The 19,553-nt window shown below is 56.9% G+C and overlaps 1 protein-coding gene across 2 annotated transcripts in view; it reads left to right on the top strand.

The window, feature by feature from the left end:
- Window positions 1-19,553, top strand: part of IGSF21 (immunoglobin superfamily member 21) — a 270,697-nt gene that overhangs the window by 176,441 nt on the left and 74,703 nt on the right. For both annotated transcript variants that reach the window (XM_070458791.1, XM_020899171.2), the window contains exon 3: window positions 7,741-7,862. In XM_070458791.1, the coding sequence (XP_070314892.1) occupies window positions 7,741-7,862 (122 nt within the window). The remainder of the gene's footprint in view (window positions 1-7,740; window positions 7,863-19,553) is intronic.

Below are 19,553 nucleotides of genomic sequence, written 5' to 3' on the forward strand. Positions count from 1 at the left end.
CCCTCTTGCTCTCCCCGCTTCTCTCTGAGCAGGGGCCCCGTGCCCGGCCCACGTTTCCCTCTGCCTAGAATCCCCACCCCCTTCCTTGTCCCACCCCAACCCTTCACCCAACTCTACCGTAGCTGGGCCACGTCCTCTCTGGACCTCGGAATCCGGCCCAGGTTCGAGTCTTCACTCCTCCACTGACAGCCTGGGCGGCCTGGATGAGCAGCAGCCCTTCACTGCCTTTAGTTTCTGCATCTGTAGAAGAGATTTCATTTCTATAGAAATATTGACCGAGAGCCCCCCCCCCCCCCCCCGCCCCGTCACCAACTGTGCTCTGGGAGGGGGAGATACAACACTGAACGAAATGAAGTCTCAGCCCTCCTGGTCTTCAGGTTTTTCTGGAGGAGCTGGAAGACACCCACTGCAGACAGTTAGGTGAGATGACTATGCCTCTTCACCAGCTCATAAGCCGCGTCCGTGGCAGCTGCCCCAGAATCAAGCACAGCTCTCGAAAGGGACTCAGTCGATAAGCGAATACTCGAATGCACAGATGACTTGACCCCATTGCTGAGGCTGGCTTGATCTGAGCCCTTCTCCAACAGCGGTTGATCTGGTGTCACCTTTGCACCAGTCCTCGGAGGGAACTTTCTCCACACAATTTCTGAGTGGTTAGATGGAGACATGTCTAAGGAGACTTTAGAACACTCCTTCTGTGCTGACTCATCGATTCACTCCACAAATGTACGTTAAGGGCAGACCACGTGCCAAAACCCATGCTAGGCACTCGGGGTTGGGTGGGGTGGAGAAGAGACTTGCGGGTGCTAATTGCATGGCAGAAGTTTCAAGATGTGCTCTTCACATTTTACAAGATGCTGTCACATATAGGCCTTTCACAGGTTCTTTCTGAGGCATTTTTAACAACTTGGTATTAGTCGTTCAGTCATGTCCAACTGTTTGTGAACCCATGGACTGTAGCCTGCCAGGCTCCCCTGTGCCTATAAAATTATCCAGGCAAGAATACTGGAGTGGGTTGCCTTTGCCTTCTCCAGGGGATCTTCCCGAACCAGGAATCAAACCCAGGTCTCGTGCATTGCAGGCAGATTCTTTACCATCTGAGCGACCAGGGAAGCCTGGGTCTGATGAACTTTTTACAGATAAGGAAACAGGCTCCAAGACTATTGGTGACTTGCTTGAGAGCCCAGAGCCAGCATGCGACAGCCCCCATGGAAGAGCTGAGCCTCCTCATGCTTGGCCCAGAGTTCTGGCCACCATGCATCACTTTCGGGGTCCCTTTCCCCGCAACGACAGGCCTCTAGGGCAGCCGTGGCTCCTGCTTGTTCTAATAGCCTGGGAGCCGCCTGGAGCATGCTGGTGCTGGGATTTGAACCTGAGCCGGCCTGACTCTCGAGCCCAGGCGCAATCGCTCTTCCATGTCTAATCAGTTCATTAAAACCCTCCTTGCGAAAGCTCCCTCTCGCTGCCCAGCCACAGAGACCTCAGCTGCACCATTTCCAGGAGAGCAAATTCCTTCCCGGCTGGAGAGGAGTTGGGATAATGTAGGCAGGCAATTTAAACAGCTCCGGCAAAATACACCAGCGGTTTTCACTCTCCACCACTATTACACTTTCCAGCCGCGGCGGGATTGGCCCATAAGTGGGATATCAAGTTTATTACAGCTATTTCCAACCTGTAATTGGTTTTGTGGAACACAAAGAAGAGGAGGTTCGGGGTAGGGGGAGGTGATTCCCCCCACTCCTTTTTTTTTCTTTTCTGGATGATGGCACCCAGGGACATTGGGAGGAGGCTAGAGCTGTAGACTTATTTGTTTTTCAAATGGAAACCCCGTCAGCCCCGCAGGCTCTCTCGCTGCTGGCTGGATTCAGACCGTTTGCGTGGTTTGGTGGCGGCACTTGCAAAATCAACCCAGCCCGGCTGAAGTCAGATGTGCTGGTCGGGGCAGTGGGGGCCCTGGGACGGGGTCAGGCCGCCTCGGGACCCGGGGGCAGCTGCGGAGCCTCGGCTGGGCGGGCAGGGCGTGTGGAGGTGTGGCCTCCAGGGCCAGCTGTTCCAGAATCAGAGCATCTGGGCATTCAGAGTAGAAACGGCCCTCAGAGCTCACCCTGCCCACGTCTCTTCACTGAACACTTCGGGAAACTGAGGCCTGGAGAGAGGAGAGGTGCAGAGCAGTTTAGAACCCAGGTCTCCGTCCGCTGTAGCTGATCATTCAGGGAACCAACACCAGCCGGGGCTCTTGGTCTTCCGCCATCAATAGAAATTGACTACAGGGCAGACGAGAAATTCAGGCCAGGCTTCCCTGGGGCCCCTGCTGCATCAGGAGGGAGTGAGAACAAGTAAGAGGGGAAGGGGGTTGGTGGCGAGAACGGATTCCTCATGGGGTGAGGGCAGGGGTGTGTCCAGAGGGCTTGGGCGCCCTCGCTTTGTGGTGCTGAGTGCATGGGGGTGTGTGGAGCTCCCTGCTCTTGCTCCTAGAACCTGGTTTTTGCTCCCAGTTCTTCGGAAGTGGCAGTGGGGTTTGGGGGGGTCGATCTTTTTGTATCATGTGGTCCAGAATTTGCGGCAGGTGCAGCATGCACGCAGTCACACTTAGTGCCACAGAGCTTCTTTGTATTTTTGAGAAGTTCGCCCAGGAGGAAGCACTGCAGCAAAGGTTCCCGGGCCCCAGCCTGTCTCAGGAGGACCCCCGAGAGAGCGCATCAGGTGCACACGTGTTCTCTCTGGAGCATCACCACACGGACGGTCCCGCCACCTTCCCCGCGGGCCTGGTCCTACCAGGAAGCCCCATCCGACCCAGGCGAGGCCGCAGCAGGCCGTCCTGGGGCGAGTCTGTGCTGTAGAGAAGCAGGAATGGCTTCTCATTCCTCGTGGTGTCCCCAGCACCTGGCGCGAGGTACGGATTCAACCCAGTTCAGTCGCTCAGTTGTGTCCGACTCTGCGACCCCATGGACTGCAGCACGCCAGGCCTCCCTGTCCATCACCAACTCCCATAGCTTACTCAAACTCATGGCCATTGAGTCGGGGATGCCATCCAACCATCTCACCCTCTGTCGTCCCCTTCTCCTCCCACCTTCAACCTTTCCCAGCATCAGCTCATTCATGTAACAAATATTTACTGAGTAAGTACCATGTGCCGAGCTCTGGGGGCAGAGCATGAACAGGGTAGATAAAGACCCTGCTCTCACAGAGTGGATGTTCTAGAAGTAGCTCACATTCAAAGCCTGTTTATTGATTCCATAAAAATCTGTTGAATGACTGAACACACAAGCCCGCCTCCCTCTGGAGGAAGGAAACCCCACACATCTCTGACTCTCCAACACCACCTTGTCTGCCCCCGCCAGCTTTGCCCTCCTCTGTCTGTCCTGACTTCCTGATCCCACCTGCCCTGGGCTCTGGGAGACTGTCTTGGAGTCTCTGAGACTAGCCCACCACCCCGGTCCTTGCACGGAGCCCCCTCAAGCTCTCTCTGGCCTGATGCAATCACACAATAGCTCAGCAAGTTCCCGGGCCTCTGCTCTCTCTCCCTGCAAACACGAACCCCTGCCTTCCGGCCCTTGGTGCCCACATTGGCTTCTGGCTCCTTCCACCTGCACCCCTCCCCAGGGTTGGACCCTTTCTTTCATTTACTGGTTTTCTGCATCCTCTGGCTTTTCGGCAAGTGATATTCTGCTCTTTAGCCCTGAAGAGTGAGAAGGGATACAGAAAAAGCGGTGACTCAGAAAAGTGTTAGTATTCCTAATAACAGGTATCTCCTCTGAGCACTGACCACACATCAGGTGATCTATCCAAACCTCGTCTCATTTAATCTTTCCAAGAAGATAAGTCAGGTTATCCCCATTTTACAGATGAGGAAACTGAGACTTAGGTGCAATAGCTTGATCAAAAGTACAAAGTAGTAACCACAAATCAAGGATTCAGCTGGTGTGGAGGAAATCAGTCTAGCTTCTTGCTTAGGCTGCCCGTAGGCAGGGAGAAGCAGCCGGAAACTAGGTGCTCCCAGAAGAGGGCCCACCTCCTCCAGGAAGACTCCTGTGATTACCCCTTTCCAAAGGAAGCTGTGGCGCCTCCGTGGGCCTCAGATGATGCTTGTCTAGCGCTTGTTGATACAGCCACAGTCTCCCTGGCTCTGGCCTCCTACTGGGCCGTGGGCTGCGTGATCTCCCACGATACACAGAGACTGAGAGTGGATTTCGAGTCCATTACTTTCCCTGAGGCTGAGGGAGGCTGGGGAGTCGGCAGCAGGGAGCTGGGACAGTGGGTGCCTTGGGCAGAAGCAGTGACTGCTTGTCTCAGGCTGCCCGTGGCCAGGGTACCCACAGCAGCCAGACACAGCCCCAAAGAAAAAGGTATAAATGAAATGAAAATAAAGCTAAGTGCGTCCTTGAAACTCCCCTGTCCCTCGGCCTGAAACAGAGATTTACGACTCAGATAATTCTTCGGTGTTTTATCTAGGGTATGTGGGTACCTGGGAGTGTGTGTGGGGTGTGGGTGTATTTTCCCAGCAATAAAAACCTCAGTCCCAGAGAATAAATTTGAGGAGACAGTTTTACTGACAGATTTTTTTCCCCTCCTTTGTATAAAAAAAAAAAAAAGGAGTGAAATTTGCGATTGGGGCTGACGCATTTTAGCATTTTAGGAGGAGATGAAAAAGCAGTACCTGAAGGGAAGAGAGGCTGCAGGTCAGATGGGCAGGATGCCTTCCACTCTCAAGACTTTAGGAGAAAATTCCTCACACCTCCGCTGGCTCCTGGCATTTTCCCTTCTAACGAGGCAGCCGCTGAGGGTAAAGAGAAGGGCAGGGAGGTGTTTAGTTCATTCACAGCCCTGGTCAGCCTAGTGGGTGGGATGTGAACCCTGATCTGGGAGCCAGCACTCTGCCAAGACCTCACTGTGGGACCTCAGCTGCATCACTTTGCCTCTGCAAGCCTCAGTTTCCTCATCTGCAAAATGGGAAGGTTATTGTCTATTCTGCTCTATGCAAAGTGATGGACTTCAAGCAGATTTCCCAACTTTGGGCCAGATAATTCTTTGGGGGGGTTGTCCTGTGCCTCATAGGAGGGTTACAGCTTCCCTGCCCTTGAGTTGTGGCAACCAAGCCTGGCTCCTGACATCGCCAGATGTCCCTGTGAGGAGACAGGAAAACCGTTTCCCAGTTCAGGGCTCTGGTTTAAAGGCGCTTTGTTCCTCTTCCTCCACCGTCTTGATTCCCTGTTTGGGAAGCTGGTGAGAGGCGAGGGGAGAGATCAGAGGACGTGACAGCCTGCCTTCTGACTACACTGCGTGCATGCATGCTAAGTCGCTTCAGTCGTGTCTGACTCTTCGGGACCCCATGCACTGTAGCCCGCCAGACTCCTCTGTCCATGGGATTCTCCAGGCAGGAGTACTGGAGTGAGTTGCCAGGCCCTCCTCCAGGGGATCTTCCTGACCCAAGGATCAAACCTGTGTCTCTATGTGTCCTGCATCGGCAGGCAGATTCTTTACCACTAGCGCCCCCAGGGAAGCCCTGCACTGCAAGCACGGTCAAAAAAGCGTGACGCCCCCAGAGAGGAAGCAAGTGAAGTGTATGAGCAGTGGGTGAGCCTGCAGGAGACTCAGAGGTGCGAGGCGGAAGCTTGTAGTGGCAAATCTCTCTGCTGATCCGTCTCAGGGGCCCGAAGTTTGTACATGTGTTACCATCACTCTAAGCCACGCCAGCCAGGGCTCCCTGGAGACCCCGGTACTGATAGAGGACTCCTACTCTTATGAACTTGCAGTTTGGGGAGGCTCATCCATACGGGCATTGCCTGTGGCTGGCACACAGCTGGCGCTCAGTAAATGCTGGCTGGATTGCACTAAGTCTGTGCTCTCTAAACTGTTAGTTGCTCAGTCGTGTCCCACTCTTTGTGACCCCGTGGGCTGTAGTCCACCCACCAGGCTCCTCTGTCCATGGTGATTCTCCAGGCAAGAATACTGGAGTGGGTTGCCATGCCCTTCTCCAGGGGATCTTCCCAACCCAGGGACTGAACCAGGTCTCCTGCTTTGCAGGCAGATTCTTTACTGTCTGAGCTGCAGGGAAGCCCCCAAAACCAGCAGCAAAACCACCTTGGCCAGACAGATGTGGTCCAAGTCAGCTGGGATCCAGATGTGCCCAGGGGAGCCCAGCTGCGCTGAGGCTGGTCCTCCCAGAGAGGCGGCGGATCCAGTGCTGCCTTAGCGAGGCTGGGCAGGCAGCTTTCAGCATCTCCCGCATCCCTGAAGCCCCTTGGAGAAGCCCCATCCCCGGCCGCCACCCTCCCAGCCCCCTCTCCTGCCTCTAGCACACAGAGCCGCAGGGAGTTAATTCCACTTCTCCAGGACCAGGCATGCGGCCTCCCGGTCGCAGGCTGTTAGCGCGGAGCCCAGCTGAGCGGCGAGAGGCTGCAAGCTCCCAGTCTATAATAGAGTTGCTGAGACAAGCGGAAAACTGCAGCCGGGTAAACAGATAAATAATTGAAACAGTGACAACACATACCTTGCTGCTTTGTGGAGTAACACTTTCATTAGCGGGGAGCAGCCCAGCCCTGGGGGCGGGGGTGCGGGCAGGTGGCCGGCGGGACCAGGGCACACTGGGGCCCGGCTTTTAATCAGCTGTGAGCAGCTGGGCACCCGAGCAGCCTCTGCCTTCCAGCGGGGGCTTTATTGCCACCTCCCGGGAGCCCCTGCTTTCTGCGGCCTCCGTGCTCCTGTGTGAAGTGGGGATCTTGTGCCCGCCCTCCTTGCCTGTGCCGAGGGCAGCCGGGGGCAGGCAAGCCCCCACCTTGTCCCCTCCTCTCCATCCCCCGTGTCAGCCGACTGGGTTCTTCCCAGGTTCCCCCGGGTTCCTTGGTTTCCAGACAAGTCCCTTCAATCAGGTCTAAAGCCAGAAGGAGCTTGTAAACAGAATCTGAAACTCTGCGCCTCCTTGACCCTTGGGAGAGCTGAGTTCTTTCGCCCACCAGGCCGTCCCTAATGAAGCTCTCATTTCACTGGCTTCACTTCCCCTCTGCCCCGCGTGCTCTGAGGGTCTCCTTTCCCTGAGCACGCGCAGTCCTTTCCCACCCCAGGGCCTTTGCTCCTGCTGCCCCTTCCGCCCAGAGAGCCCTCCCGCCAGGTACCGGGCTGACTCCTGCTCTTGCTTCGGAACAACTTAGACATTGCTTCCTTCAGGAAGTCCTCTGGGATTACTCTGTCTCCAGGATGGGCGCTGCCCTGCCTCTGGGCTCCCTTGCTACTCTGGCCCTCTCCCTTGTAGAATTTATCAGAAATTATTGCCATTTAGCATTTTGAAATCACATGAGATCTTGGCCCAGGGGACTGCTCCCTGGCCCCCAGTTCTCCTCTCTGCCTGTTCAGCCTGCTCCCCCATTTCCTCTCTCCTTGGGCAAGGATGGCTTTGGGCCAAACACATTCATGGTCTCTGCTCCAGGCGGACCCCCAAGCTTTGGCCATCGTCTTGGCCAGGCCGACCAGAGGGATCACGGAAGTGGCCTCACCTGGTGCCCTGGGATGAGCCCAAGAGAAGGGTGGCCCTGCTCCAGCTGAACTGTCGGGCTTCAGGGAGGGACTTGAGCTCAGAGCCTCAGCCTGCACACAGTCAAGTGGGGCCGGCTGGCCGGGAGGGTACCAGTGAGGCTCACGGCATCCCCCCCAGAGAGTTCTCCCGGGGCTGCCTCGCCCCAGCGCCTCGGGAGCCCACCCCCCTCCTGGCTGAGCATCACCCAGCTCCTCTGTGCTCCCTTGCAGGTGACGGACGGCGGCACCATCAAGCAGAAGATCTTCACCTTCGACGCCATGTTCTCCACCAACTTCTCCCACATGGAGAACTACCGCAGACGAGAGGACCTGGTGTACCAGTCCACCGTGAGGTGAGCGCCGCGGGCCGGGGGCCGCCTCGCCAGCCTGTTCACGCCCACCCGCGGTGCTTGCGGGGTGCGGGAGGGGTGTCTCGGGACAGAGCCGGGGCTCTGATGCAGAAGGGCGGCCCCTTTCCGGGGGTCATCCCCTGGAGGAGGGTGAAGGGCGGGGTCCGGGGGCCGCTCTGCCGCAGGGCGCGGACCCTTCACGGTGGCCCCCCCGGGCGTTCCTCCAACAGTCTCGCAAGGCGGGTTTTCCAAACCCCCTTTCCAGGTGAGGATGCTGAGGTCCAGAGAGGGTGAGCGAATAACCAAAAGTCACACAGCCAGGATTGCCAGAGACAGGAGGTGAACCGGCTCCCACGGGTTCAGAAGCCCATGGAACACATTCTGTGGTTTCCCGCGGGCTGCAAACTTGGGAAGGAAAACAGACCCTGAACAACCAGACCCGAGGTCCAAGGCAGGGGGGCGGAGAGCCCTTGGGGGTGGAGATGCTTAGTATTCCTGCCCCTGCCCCCTTTCCCAGAAGACTTTAAGGCAGCGGATCCCAGCCCGGGCCCTGCCATGCTCCAGGCGCATGGGCACCACGGCCGCACTCCCCCCCACCTCGCCCTACGAAGCCCCAGTCCTATGTTAGTGCTCTGGTGCTTTAGATTCGCTGGGTCCCGTTCCCTTTGCTCCCTGGTAAACTCCTCATCAGCCTTTAGACCCCAACAAGCAGGTCCTCCGGTGCAATACCTTCTTTAGACAGCCCCTCGCCCCAGCAGAGCTGATCTTCCCCACAGTCAACGACGCGGCTCATCCAGTATACCCCCCACCGCCAGAGGGGCTCTCCCTGCGTCAGTGAAGAGCAGCTTCAGCACAGGACGTGCACCGTTCTGCACACACACGTGTGCACACTTTCTCACTACATAGCCAAATGCTTTGCCTGGCTTAGTGTTGGACACACTAAGCTGTGTCCAACTCTTTGCAATCCCATGGACTGCAGCACGCCAGGCCTCCCTGTCCTTCACCATCTCCCAGAGCTGGCTCAGACTCATGTCCATTGAGTTGGCTTTGCTGGGTGGCCAGGCTGGGGGTGGCAGTCTGCTCCCAAGCTAGTGGACAAGCTTGCCACGTCAGGCGCAGCAGGAGACGCTGCAGACAAGCTGACTCACGCTGTGCTTCGTGGGGTACCTTCCACACCCCTGCTTACTGTCTTACTCCTGACCCACCAGGAGGATGGGGCCCCACTCTCCTTACCCAGGTTCTTCAGAAGGAAGAAGAGGTCTGCCCACCACCTTGTATCCTCAGCTCTCAACATGAGGCTTGACACCAGACAGGTGTACAAGGAAATTTGCAAATTGAGCAGGTGACCCTAGTACCCTCCTTGGCCCTTTGGGCCTCAGTTTCCCCGTGGGTAAAATTAGAAAATGGGACAAGAAGATTGCCAAGGGCACAGCCAGTCTGCAGAGAGAATATGGCCTGTGGTCCTTCCATGACCGCGTAGGTAAGAAAGGAAGGTGGGTGTCCTCCCCTGGAGGACCTTTCTGGGTGCTTCTCTCTGGGCTTCGTGTCAGGAGCTCAGACTGAGCATTTATTGGGGGAATCTGGTGAGAATGTGGACTCCGGAAAGATGTTCAAGCCACCACACAGATGCCTTCATCTATCTACTTATGATTTCTCCTGCACCCACTTCCAAAAAGAATTTGGGGTGCCTCTAAGCACACCCAAGACAAGCAGGATGGGCTTCCCAGGTGGCGCTAGTGGTAAAGAACCCACCTGTCAATGCAGGAGTTGTAAGAGACATGGGTTCGATCCCTGGGTCAGGAAGGTCTAAATCCTAAAGCATGGCAACCCACTCCAGTATTCTTTCCTGGAGAATTCCTTGGACAGAGGAGCCTGGTGGGCTACGGTCCATGGGGTCAGAAAGAGTCGGACACGAGTGAGCAACCTGGCACGCATATAGGCAAGACAAGCAGGTTACCATCAGGGTGCAAGGGAAAAGGTGAAAACTCATTTTGAAGAAAATATTCGGGGAGCCACAGACGATTTTGCACAAAGGAACGTTTGGATCACCTCCCGGCTTCCCTGAGACCCATGTCCGTGCCACACCCGCCTGGTTGCCATGGTCTCTGCAGACAACGCCGCCTGCATCCCTCATTGTCAGTGCCCCGCCCACTCCTGCCTCCCCACGGCTCAGGTGAGGAGCCCGCCTGCTGGTGCAGCGGGTGCTGGAGACACCTGTTCCATCCCTGGGTCGCGAAGGTCCTCTGGAGGAGGAAATGGCAAACCCACTCCAGTACTCTTGCCTGGGAAACTCCATGGACAGAGGAGCCTGGCAGGCTGTACTGCACGGGGTCCCAGAGTTGGACACCGCTGAGAGCGCACACACACCTGCTCCTGGGAGCGTGGCCTCCAGAGTGACTCCTGGCCCTGGTTCCTGAGCCAGGAAGGAAGCCCAGAGACTCTCCGAACATCCCTGACACCCTGCACCTCATGTATCCAGACTGCAGCCCTGGTGTCCAAAGACCTGGTTCAAACCCCAGCTCAGCTCAGCCTCTCCCTGCTGAGCTCCCTTTGACCACAAGGCCCTCGGCCGCTCTTGGACTTGGTGCCCTCGCCTGTTAGACGGGCTTAACGCGGTTGGAGTCGACTTAAAAAGGATGCCCGGGGTGAGACTTGCAAGTTAAGTCTTACTCGGGGCCATGTGAGGGCTGCACCCCAGCAGACAGCATCTCAGCTGGCTCTGAGAGGCTGCTCCGAAGAGGAGGCGGGACGGTGATTCTGGTGAAGGGTGTTCAGGCAATAAAGCACTTGTCTTACTGAAGGTTTTCTGCTTGTCACAAGGGGCTGACATCACCATGAAGGGATTTAGTGCTTTCCCAGACATGAGGAGATGCAAGGATTGGACTCATGAAATCAGTTCCTGAAAACATCTAACTATTTAAAGATCTGTTCCACATCCTGGAATTCGTGTGTGTGTGTGTGTGAGTGCACGAACCTGCAGTGCTCAACTGCATCCGACTCTTTGCGACCCCGTGGACTGTAGCCCACCAGGCTCCTCTGTCGGTGGGGATTCTCCAGGCAAGAGTACTGGAGTGGGCTGCCATGTCCTCCTCCAGCGGATCTTCCCCACCCAGGGATCGAGCCCACACCTCTTGCGTCTCCGGCACTGGCAGGTGGGGTCTTTACCACTTGGACCACCTGCAACACAAAGAGCCTCGCTCCTGTGATTCACCCCGACCTCCCTTCACGGTGCGTCGAAGGTCAACAGCTGCAGGGCACAGGATCCCGTCCCCACGGAGGCAGACGGCAAGTGCCCTTGGCAAGCGCCAAGTTGGCAGTGACATTGGCTTAAACAGTTGTGGAGTTTTGGTGAGACTCAAGTCTGATGGCCTGAGTTCTAATCCCGGCTCCTCCAGCCCCTTGCTCTAGTGTAATCTCGGGGTGGTAAGTCTGGGCCCGAGTTTCCTGATCTCTGAAAGGAGACGACAGCAGGGAGACGCTCCCAGCAGCCCCGCGAGGACCTCACGCGTTAGTAGTTCCCGTCAGGGCAGCCCCAGCCCCTGAGCCGTGTGTGTCTTTGCTCGGGCCTAGAAAACCGCCTCTTTGCCTCACCATGAAAGAAAAAGCTGTCGCCTTGTTCTTAATCTCATAAAGCCGCCTCCTACGCACTCTTTCCCTAACCATCACTAACGATGCCTTGAACTCAGGCAGGTGTTGCTGTTTTGTTATTTTCTATGGTCCTGATTTTACAGACGAGGTCGGGACTCACCTAACGGCCCCCACTGGAACAACATCAATGAGGTCAGACCCCGCCCCCTGTCATCCTAGCCCTCCACCACGCCTTCCCTGTTTTACAAGGGAGGAAACCGAGGCCCAGGGGGGAGGAGACTTGTCCAGGGTCCCACACACAGCGGAGTCGTGGCCAGTGCTCACTTCTCCCCCAGCCTTCTCCCAGAGCCTCAGGCACCGGGGGAGTCTCCCAGGCCGAGAGCAGCAGCGCCGGGGCGGCCTGGAGGCCACAGGAGAGGGGAGGAAGGAGCAGACCCTCGGGTCTTGGCTGTGCTGGCGGCCCTGCTCCTCAGCCTGCAGGGCTCCGCTTGGGCTGGCGGGAGGCGCGGGACTCCACATTTACATGTAAATGAGGATATTTACAAATTAATGCATCTCTTCTAGAGAGAGTCCCAGCTCCACAGCTGTCTGGGCCACTTCCTCTTCAGCTGGGGAGAGTGGGGTAAGAAGAGGCTGAGAAGATGAACAAGAGTTGGCAGAGAGCAGTTTCTGGGCGGCCATGGGGGCCCCAGGGACCCCCCAGAGCTTCTCCCCCCACCAGTGGGGGCCCTGAGGTGTGGGAGTTGGGTGGGGTGCCAGGGCTTCTGTCCCAGGTGGGGGTGCAGTTATAGGATCCCAGTTCATGATCTCTTGGGCAGGTTACTGCCCTTCCCAGAACCATCCCCCCCACCCCAAGATTCCATCTATCACATGCCTTTCTTGTTTGGAGCCTCAGAGCCCAGAACTTCCAGCTTGGAATTGACAGCAATTTATCCCTTCAAAGAAAAGAAAGAAAGAAAGTGAAGTCGCTCAGTAGTGTCCGACTCTTTTGACTCTTTGCAACCCTGTGGACTGTAGCCTATCAGGCTCCTCCGTCCATGGGATTCTCCAGGCAGGAATACTGGAGGGGGTTGCCATTTCCTTCTCCATGGGATCTTCCCAACCCAGGGATTGAACCCTGGTCTCCCGCATTGTAGGCAGACGCTTTACCCTCTGAGCCACCAGGGAAGTCCAAGAGATATTTAATTGAGCACCTACTAGGAGCTGGCGTGATGCAGGGTGCTGGGGATCCAGAGAGGAACAGGAAAGATTGGCCTTCACACTCTCATGGGTAAGACCGAGCAGAAACAAGAGAAGCAAGATGACTATAAATGTGTCATGACAAGTTCTACAAAGACATGAGTCCAGTGGCAATCCTGTGACGGGGGAGCTGCTTGCAGGGTCAGGAGAAGTAAGGCACTGGGGTGCCAGGCAGAGCCTCCCAGGGTGGGGGCCCTGGGCTTAGGCCTGTGGGCTGGGCAGCAGACGTTGGCGGTGGGATGAGGCAGGTGTGTAAATGTTGGAGCCCAAGTGCCAGGGCGTCTGGGGACAGCCTTGGCTAACGACCGACGGGAGGTGTTGGATGCATCACCTCAGGTGCAGCTATTCCGACATGTCTTCTCCGCTGTCCACGGGTTCCCCAGCTGGACTGAGGTTCAGCTTCCCCTAGAAAAAGCTCCAAGAGGCACCAGTGTCACCTCCCTTCCCCCTCCATCCCCACTCCTGGTCCAGCCTCCCAAATAAGCCATCAGCTCCCAACTGATTCTTCGTTTCCAGTTCTGCCTCTCAGAGGCCTCGAAGTGGGGACAGAGGATGCAGATGACAGTCCCACCTGCTGGCCTCCTGCATATCCACCATCCTCCCCGCCTGTCCTCCCAGGCCCGGCCTTGGGCCCCGTTCACCTGTCCCATCAGCCGGGAACAGGTGGACAGGTGGGGCTTCCCTACCGACGGGGAGACAGTGTAGGCAAAGCGCGTTAATCCCTGCAGCGCGTGGCCACCCCCAGATGGCAGCTGTGGCCTCCTTGGAGGTCCGGTTGAAGCACAGCGAGCCTCCCCCACCCCTGCTCCCCACCCCCCACAGGTCGCCCCCTCCATTCCCGAAGCCCTCTGTGGTCCCTGTCCCAGCCATCAGCCCAGGGTGTCTCCAGGAACACTGAGCAGGCTTCACCAGCCCCCTTTTGTCAATGAGGGAAATCTAGACTCAAGGGGTCAAGAGTGTGCCCTTCCCACACCTGGCCCAGCTCCCTTTGCCAAGGCCCTAGTCATCCTTCCAGGTTCAGCTGAAATGCTGCTTCCTCCAGGAAGCCCTTCCTGACTGCTCAGGCTGGGGCAGCTCCCCAGCACCCTTGCACCCTCCCCCCCCACCACACACTCCCTGCCCTGACACTGGGTATTCAAAGTGCCTCCTGCACTTGACCGGAAGTCGCATGAGGACAGGGATTGGGGGTGATGTTTTCATTGCTGTCTCCCCAGCCCCCAGCCCAGCATCCCTGCACAATTTGTAGATAATTGTGGGGTGGATGAGTTAGTGGTGGAAGGCGGGGTGGATGTCTTCCACTGATGCTCTCCCTACTGTGGAATAAACTTAGGAAGATGGAATTCAGGCCTCCGCACCTTTCCCCAACACAGGCATCATTTATTTATCACAAAGGAATCAAGCAATTGCTTCATGTCAGGGATGGTGCTGTGGATAAGATGGTGAGCGAGACATAATCAGATCTGCTCTGGTGAGCCTTGCAATGCAGGGGGTGAGAAGAGACAGATGGTAAAAATGTGTTTGAAAGAAAAAGGAAAAATATCTACAGTTGGTGATGACTGTGTGAAGGCAGTGAGGGGAGGTGATGGAGTTGATGAGTCAGGGAACACGGGAAGGGGAGCGGGCAGAGGGTTACAAGGCTTCTCCCGGAGACGGCATCTGAGCAGGGGACTGGAGGGAAAAGGAAGCCAGGCAGACGGGGTGGAGGTCTGGAGGGCATCTCAGGGCAAAGACATAGCAAGTGCAAAGATCCTGCGCTGAGACAGAGCTTGGCGAGCTGCCAGAGGGCCAGCGTGGCCACAGTTCAGGAGCAAGGAGACACGTCGGCCTTTCTTCTCAGCGGAGTCCCAGGAGAGGAAGACAGTGCCTTCTGCGGAGGAGTCTGGGGAGGGGGACAGCTGTCTCTTCTTAGGTCTGAGGACTGAAATTCCAAGTATGAGCTCAGTTAGGAGGTGGAGCGGGACCCCGCCTCAGGCTGGCCGGGGCCAGGGAGCAGAGGTGGGGCTTGGAGCCAGCCCTCTCCCTGGGGTCTGATGTCCAAGCCCCGTGAACACGTTACCCTGCGCCGGTCCCCCAGCTGCCCCCCCACCCCCACAAAGCCGCAGGAGGCTGAGAACAGCTGGGAAGGTGGAGCCGAGCCTGGGGGCTTGGCGCTGAATGTGAGCGCATAGCTACACCTTCCTAATTCATATTTATCAGGGGAGGGAGGCGTGGGAGATATCGGGTAAATGCAAGAAGAGCCAGGAGGATTGAGGGCGCGGGAAGAAATGCCACCTCCTTTATTACTCGGAGAGGCATGTGTTCACGTATCCTCTCGATAGCTCGTGTTGAGCACTTGCGGCGTTCCCGGCACAGGCGCAGGGAGGCGGTGCCCTGCGGTGGGCACAAGGCCGCCCCCCCTTCCATGAGCTTAAAGCCTGCTCCCCGCCCCACCCCCACGAGCACGTAATCTCCTCCGAGGTTCTGCTCGCTCCTTTTCATCTCAGTGACCCCCAGAGCCTACTTGGCATTTAGAGAGGAACTATAAATATTTGTGGGATGAAAGGAAAGAGGAGATAAAACATGGAGATAAATAGCGAGCAATTCAGGTGATCAGGCGATGGCCGTCGTGGGGAGGATGCAGATGTAATGTGGTGATGAATCAGAGATGGGGAGACTGGGCGAACCACGGAGAAGGTAGCATTTCAAGTGGCCCCTTGAAGCGTGTGTAGGTTTTTTAGACAAAGGAGCCCAGGATACCACAGGTGGAGGACGTGGTGTGTGCAAAGGCCCGAAGGCAGGGAGGGGAGGGCTGAAGTCACTGCTCTGGGTGGGCAGGTGGAGGCTGCAAAGTCTCAGCTCTCTGGAATGTGCTCAAAGGAAAAAGCGAAGCTGGTTTTTAAATGGACGCAGTCACCGTTGGGTCCAAAGAGGAGAGAGGGGTTCGCTTCCCTTTGAAGTGCTCAGGTCTCCTCCGTGGTGTCCGCTGTGAGCAAGCTGGGCAGGCCCGTCCTCTGCTGTTGGTGCCAAGAAGAGTGCACTTTGACCCTTGCTGATTTGCAAGAGTGAACTCCACAGCTCGCCTCCCTGTCCGCCTTATCGGGGACCACGCACCTTTTGTCTCCAGAACATACAGAACCCGTGTTGCTTGATCAGGAAATGGACCTTCATTTCTTCATTCAAGCACTCAGCAAGCACCCGCCGGATCCCTGTTATGTGCCGGGCTGCCCTACTGTGCGCTGGGAGAGCGGGTGAACTCGGACCCTGCCCTTTCAGAATCGTCAAGGTCATGTCCAGTCCTTGACCTGCAGACCCACCCCTCTTTCCCACCCCGAAATCTTCCATCCAGGAATTCAAATGAGCCAGAGTGATGTTTCAAGGAGAACCTTGAGCTCTTTCAACACTCTTCGTAACAGCTGCCTCTGAGTCTCATCAGAATTTAACACCCCAGGTCTCCAGCCCCAAGGAGCAGCCGGGTCCCCAAATCAAAAGCAGGGATTATTTTAGGATTATTTTAGCAGGCTGCAGCCTGCCTCCCAGGGAATTTTCAGCCGAGTCCACTCCTCTCAGCCCACCGCGGCCTACGGAGAGGGTGCCGGTTACCTCGCCTGAGCGCAAGAAACCCTCCGTGGTGGCGGCGGTGTCTACACCACAGGCCAATCAGCCCTCCACCTGCATTAGGATCACCTTGGGAGTTGCTTAAAAATGTCAATTCCTGGGCCCCACCAAGATGGAATTTGATTCAAACAGCTTGGAGCAAGGCCTGGGGAAGCAGTCTTTTAAAAAGTCTTCCAGGTAAAAGGGGCGAGATTGGCAGGGAGATTTGGAAGGCACTGCTGCACACAGCTCCTCCCACCTGCTCTGATGAGCAAGCCAAAGAATTCCACAAGAAGCGGCTTTAGAATTATCTGGTGCAGATAATTCTAGTTGCTGCCTGCAGCCATCACTGGGCGACCAACGATGTCCTAATGCCCCCAGGGGCAAGACTCGTTTGGATTAAAGATGACAGAACAGCTGGAGCAGCCAGTGACCTCCCAGTCCAGGGTGTCCTCCCAGGCACCAGCCATTTCCAGAGCCTCAGGTGACCCCACCCCCAAATACCACAAGTTGTTTGTCAGAAGACTGAGTGGTAAGTTTCTCAGGTGGTGGGACCTTGACTGGGGGTGGGGCCCAGGAACAAGATATTCTTGCTCTAGCTCCCAAAGGTGGAGGGTACCCACGTTTCCTGAGCCAGAGCTTTCACTGGACCCCATCCCAGACCTCCCAGCTTCAGAGCATCCGTCAGAGAAGAGTTCTGGCCCCACCCTCTGTGTCAGGCCCTTGGGAAGTGCTCTTCAGAGAGGCCGGCTCTCAGCCACCCCTCCCGGGTCTCGTCTCTTAGAGCTGAACGCTCCCTTCTTCATCTCTAGATCCTCAGCACCTGACACAGGGGCTGGGATGAGAGCCCAGGGCCTCAGTAAACGTTTCCTGAATCAATAGGCTGACAGGTTATCCAGATATGGAATTATCATTTTAGACAGTCAGCAAAAACTTTTTTCCCATCCATCATCATGTTTAACCACTGCAACCATCTCATGGAGTGCAGATCTCAGGCTCATCAGACCCTGTTTGTATAGATGATGACAGGAAAGAACAGCGAGGTGAGGTCACTTGTCCAAGGTCACACAGCTTGTGCCTGGGGAAGCTTGAGTTCCCACCCACGCTGTGGCATTCAGAGGGGCCCTGGAGCCACAGGGCCTCTGGGCTATCAAGGGCAGGCTCATCCAATGAGCAGTTATGAGTGACCAGCCCGTGCCAGGCGCCCTGCCAGGCACTGGGAAGTCAAGTGACTTAGTGGGGGTGCGTGACCTTATGGCGTCACCCCGACACGTACCCGCAGGAGGGCGTACACGCACGTGGGCACACAGTGGGTCTGCGGCCCCAGCCGCGTGACGCCTCCAGGTGGGAAGCTGCCAGGTTCGTCATCACCTTAAAAACAGACACTGCCCAGCAGTCCCAGGCCCCTCGACACCCTCGAGACCGCGTGATGCCCGATCCTGGCCCCAGAAGTGCGGCTCCCAGGTCTCCTTGGCTGCTTCCGCCAGCAGCGTCAGTTCCATGGAGCTGCTGGGAAATCCATTTAGGCGAACATGCTTCCGCTGCTCTGCCTAAGTCCCCACTGAGCGTGATACCGCCCACCTCCCCCCCCCCAGCTTCCCGCCTGCGCCTGCTGACCTCACACCCCCCCACCACCCCCGCCGCTGCTCCTGGTGCTGACTCCAGTCTCCCCTCCTCCCCTCCAGCGGCCTCCTGGCCTTCTTCACCTTTATGAAGCCCAGCAATATGTGCAAACCCAGTCCTCCCCAGCCCTGTTGCCCCCGCGCGGAATCAATGCTACTGACGGTTCTCCAGGAACATCCTGTGCATGGCATTCAGCTCTTCTCAGGCCAGGTCACAATCATCCACTCACACAAACCTGCTGCTCCCTACCCAGCCCGGGCAGGCCAACATCGCTAGCATGGGGTGGAACTCAGGACGCTGTGAAGGACCAGTCTTGCCTCTCTTTGCTTCCCACCAGTAGAGGCTGATAGTCTCGTTTCAGTCTCTGGATTTCCGTCTTTCCTTCCGCTTCCTTGGTTTTCCTTTCTGAGCATGACCTCCTCTCCTTTATTCCGGCTCCCGGTTCCTCTCTCCCCTCGAGGGGGCTTTGGCCTCGCGTCCTCTGCACGCACAGGCACAGGGGCGTGCACGCACGTTTCCTTCTCCTCTCTCTGCACGCTCCTGCATCTCTTGGCTTGGAGCCCCTCCGAAGCCCCAGAATCTGCCCAGCAGCACAGACCCTGGATCCCAAGGCTCCAGGTGGGTCCCCACCCACACTGGGGGTGCAGATCAGGGGTGCTTGCCTGGGATTGGGTCTAGGAGGATTGGTGGAGACCTCAGACACAGTGACCGCGATGGATGCACTCTGTCGAGTCCACAGTTGGCATAGATCAGTGGCCTGCCCTCCCTCACTCTCTGTCCCCAGACCCCCAGACACCCCTGGGCCCCCGGAACGCACCCCTCTCACCAGCTTCTCTCCTGGGAGGGAGGTGCTTGCGAAGCTGTCTGCTGCCCTCTGGTGAGACACTAGGGTATTGCAAGGAGGGGGCCCCTACCTAGGCTGCCCCCCACCCCCGCCCCACTTCCAATCAGCGGGGGTGGGTCTTGTCCCTCAAGACAAGGAGCTTCCTTTCTTCACCTCTAAGACCTCAGTGTCCAACACAAGGTCTCAGTAGAGGTCTGTTAAATTGATGAGCTGACAGGCTCTCTAAATGGGGAATTATTTCAAATGGTCAGCAAAACTTTCCCATCCATCATTAGCTTGAACCCTATGGAGTATAGACCTCAGACCCTCTCTATGGGGACCAAGCTCCGCCCAGAGAAGGGAAGTGACCATCCCAAGAGTTGGGAGAGCTTCCCTGTCTTGCAGAACTGCCCCCTCTGGAATGGGGCTGAGCCCCTGTGCTAATGGCACCTGGGCCAGGGGAGGGGTCGGGGAGAGAAGGGTAAGAGCGGGGAAGTGAAACTGTTAGTTGGTCAGTCGTGTCTGACTCTTTGTGACCCCATGGACTGTAGCTCACGAGGCTCCTCCGTCATGGGATTCTCCAGGCAAGAACACCAGAGTCTAGCCATTCCCTTCCTCAGAGGGTCTTCCCAACCCAGGGATTGAACCCAGGTCTCCTGCATTGTGGGCTGAGCCACCAGAATAAGGACAGGGCAGGCTTTAGCAATTTGCCTTTTACCAGGGGCCTTTCAGAGACAGCATCTGCCCCCAGAATCGAGGCGTTGCGAGCCCAGCATCAGGCAGCACCCTGGGTGGGGGGAAAAAAACGCATTTCTGACGGCGGGTTGCACGCATCATGGTCAGGGCTT

Source organism: Odocoileus virginianus, chromosome 30 (assembly GCF_023699985.2).
Source record: "Odocoileus virginianus isolate 20LAN1187 ecotype Illinois chromosome 30, Ovbor_1.2, whole genome shotgun sequence".
In the NCBI taxonomy this organism is placed as follows: Eukaryota; Metazoa; Chordata; class Mammalia; order Artiodactyla; family Cervidae; genus Odocoileus; species Odocoileus virginianus.